General features: G+C 33.0%; 1 protein-coding gene across 1 annotated transcript; it reads left to right on the top strand.

Annotated features, from left to right (window-relative positions):
• Positions 1–504: 504 nt before the first annotated feature.
• Positions 505–2,946, top strand: LOC140172080 (uncharacterized). The gene is made up of 3 exons (XM_072195427.1): positions 505–1,344; positions 1,755–1,764; positions 2,900–2,946. The coding sequence occupies exons 1-3, from the start codon at positions 505–507 to the stop codon at positions 2,944–2,946; spliced, it is 897 nt and encodes a 298-aa protein (XP_072051528.1).
• The last annotated feature ends 372 nt before the right edge of the window (positions 2,947–3,318 follow it).

Here is a 3,318-nt window from a genome sequence, read left to right as displayed (position 1 = left end):
GCGTTTGCTAATTTTCAGAACATTCATTCAAAGTTTGTTTACAATAGCAATTACCAGTCTACTTTTGTTTCATTTATTTATTATGTTAGCTTCACGATAAATGTAAGTATCTTCAAATCTCACATAAAACTCTCTCCTAAATCTACAAAGCATTTGGTTGCATAATTTCACGTACATTTTCGACGGTTTCAAAATTCAAAAACCTGTGAAAAGAAGACCAATTTGACTGCCCACCAAAGTTGTCCCTTTTCAAAATAATTTCCCTTTTTCCAAAATAATCGCATTTTCCGAAAATGCTGTTTTCACGTTGCCCTTTTCACGTCACATAGCAAAACAATCATTGATCTATTTTATACTTCTAAACCTGAGTTATATAGTAATTGTGGTGTTATACAAACATCAATAAGTGACCATTACATGATTTATGCAGTTAGAAATTGTAAACCAGTGAAAGGTGAACATAAATCCATTGAGTATCGGTGTTTTAAATCATTTGATGAGAAAATGTTTGTTGATGATCTAACTAGTGTACCATGGAATGAGATTGAAAAATTTCGTAACGTCAATGGTGCTTTAAAGTTATGGTATGAAATGTTTGAAAGAGTTGTTGATAAACATATTCCTAAAAAGTCTAAGCGTGTAAAAGCTACACCAACACCTTGGTTAAACAAAGATATTAAAAAGAATATGTCAAAAAGGGATTATTTACATCGCAAAGCTTTGAGAAGTAATACTAGTTCTGATTGGGAAGTATATAAGCAGTGTAGAAACGAGGTTACATCAATGATTCGTAAAGCAAAAGAAACTTATTGTAAGCAAAGTGTGTCCCAAAATGCTGGTGATTCTAAGAAGATGTGGAAAGCGCTTAACGATATTTTGCCTCACAAAGCTTCTCCTAGTCCCTCATCAATTACTATTGATGACGAGGTGTGTACAAGTGTTAATGATATTGCTAATGGTTTTAATAAGTACTTTACAGGTGTTGCTGCTAAACTTGTTGATAGCAATGGTACTATTTGCAATGATGAATCTGTTTATGTTGAAGATAAACCAATTGGCGATTCCTCTAAACCCGTACTTGATTTACCATCTATTTCAAGTGAATTTATTTGTAGAGAAATTGACCTCATGAGTGAGAAAAAGGCCACTGGTCTTGATGACATTGGTAGCAAAATTTTAAAATTGGCCAAACCTGCTATTTTGAGCAGCCTTGTGTACATTATGAATTTGTCTTTGAGAACAGGTGTGTTTCCCGATTTATGGAAAGAAGCTAAAGTAGTTCCTCTTCACAAAGGTGGTGATATGTCAATTAACAACTTCAGGCCAATTGCCATCCTTCCTGTTGTGAGCAAAATCATTGAAAAGGCTGTTCATAAACATTTGTATGATTATTTAAGTGAAAACAAGCTGATTAATGAAAATCAATCAGGTTTTAGGCCTTTTCATTCTACTGAAACATGTTTGTTAAATATGGTTAATGATTGGACTAATAGTATAAATTCTGGTAAAATGATTGGTGTTTCGTTTATAGATTTGCGCAAAGCATTCGACACCGTCAATCACGAAATATTGCTCAGTAAACTTAAAAATTTGGGTGCTTCTGCCACTGCACATGAGTGGTTCAGTTCATATTTATCGTGCCGCACCCAGAGAGTGTGTTTTAAAGATACTATGTCAAACTCACGCCCTGTTTCAACAGGTGTCCCCCAGCGCAGTATACTAGGTCCATTGTTTTTCCTTATATTTATCAACAGTATGAACAAAGTAATTTCCCATGGTCAAATATCTATGTATGCTGACGACACAACACTCTCCGTCAGTGGTAAAGACCCCAAGATATATCTGCTAAATTGTCTTCTGATCTTGATTCAATAATGAATTTGTTGAATGTTAATAAATTGTTTTTGAACACTGATAAGACAAATGTTATGTTGATTGGAACTGCGAGTAAGTTAAGGAATGTTAATGAGAAAGATTTTTCTGTATTTGTTAATGGTAAACAACTTGAAAGAGTAAGAAAGGCAAAATGCCTAGGTGTTGTTGTTGATGATCAGTTAAAATGGCATGATCAAGTTAATAGTATTATTCAAAAGGTTTTCTGTAAGATTGGGCTATTAAGACGTCTGAAACCTTTCCTTGAAATTGATACATTAAATGTTATTTTTAAATCGTTTGTTCAGCCTATATTTGACTATTGCAATATCTCATGGTATGGTCGTTTTAAAGATGACAGTTCCAAACTTAATGTTCTTCATAAACGCTGTGCAAGAGTGATTTTGAGCGTGAACAACTTAACTTCATCTGATTTCATGTTTAGAATTCTTGGTTGGGAACGGCTTCACACTCGTAATGATTATTTTAAAGCACTAATGGTTTATAAATCTCTTAATGGCCTGGCGCCACATTATCTTGCAAAATGTTTAACCATGTATGTACAACTCACAATGTTAACACACGACAGGCTGCTGCTGGTCAGTTGGCTTTGCCACCTTCAATTCATGGATATGACTTAGAATGTTTTAAATCATCGTTCAGTTACAGTGGTGTAAAATTATGGAACAACATTGAAAATGATATTAGAAACTCAATAAATGTGCAAACTTTTAAACGGTATTACAAAAATGTATATTTTCACCAGTTTTAATTAAATAGTGTATAATGTAAATAACATCTTGAAATATATATGTTACTGAGTTATTATGTGTTTTATATGATGTTTTTATGGATCAATGTTCATTTAATAATGGCATGTGAGTTTTAATAATTATTGCAAACTGTACAAATGTATTTGAGATTTATATTCTTTTAATGTATCTTTTAATAATGGCTTGAGTTGTAAATTGTATAATTATATTCTTTGTAATTCTCTATAATTATATTCCTTTTATGTATTTTGCAGGGCCCCGTGTTAGACCAGCTTCGGCTGAATCGGGCTACTCTGGGTAAACATGTTGTAAATAAATAAATAAATAAAAATTTTCAACATCCTATACAATGTACTGTCAATGATGATGGACACACTTTTTGATGAACTGTGTCCTTATAATATTATGCATGTCTTAATGTTTTATAGTCTATAATGCATGTTTCTGGGTCTCCCAAACCATGACCTAGGTTTTGTGTACGTTCTTTGTGTGTGGGTGGGTGTGTGTATGTGGGGGTGTGGGGTGTGTGTGGGGGTATGAATAAAGAATGATCGACTTATTGGTGTATTAAAAGACGACTTTATTAATAAAAAATCGGACGAAGAACATTTAAGAAACGAAAGCGACTTGATTGTGTAATTTAAGATTTAGATAATGGAACCCAAAAACATTA

The sequence above is a fragment of the Amphiura filiformis genome, chromosome 15 (genome assembly GCF_039555335.1).
Source record: "Amphiura filiformis chromosome 15, Afil_fr2py, whole genome shotgun sequence".
Lineage (NCBI taxonomy): Eukaryota > Metazoa > Echinodermata > Ophiuroidea > Amphilepidida > Amphiuridae > Amphiura > Amphiura filiformis.
The sequence above is the reverse complement of the archived record's forward strand: the minus strand, read 5'-3'. Positions and strand labels throughout refer to the sequence as shown.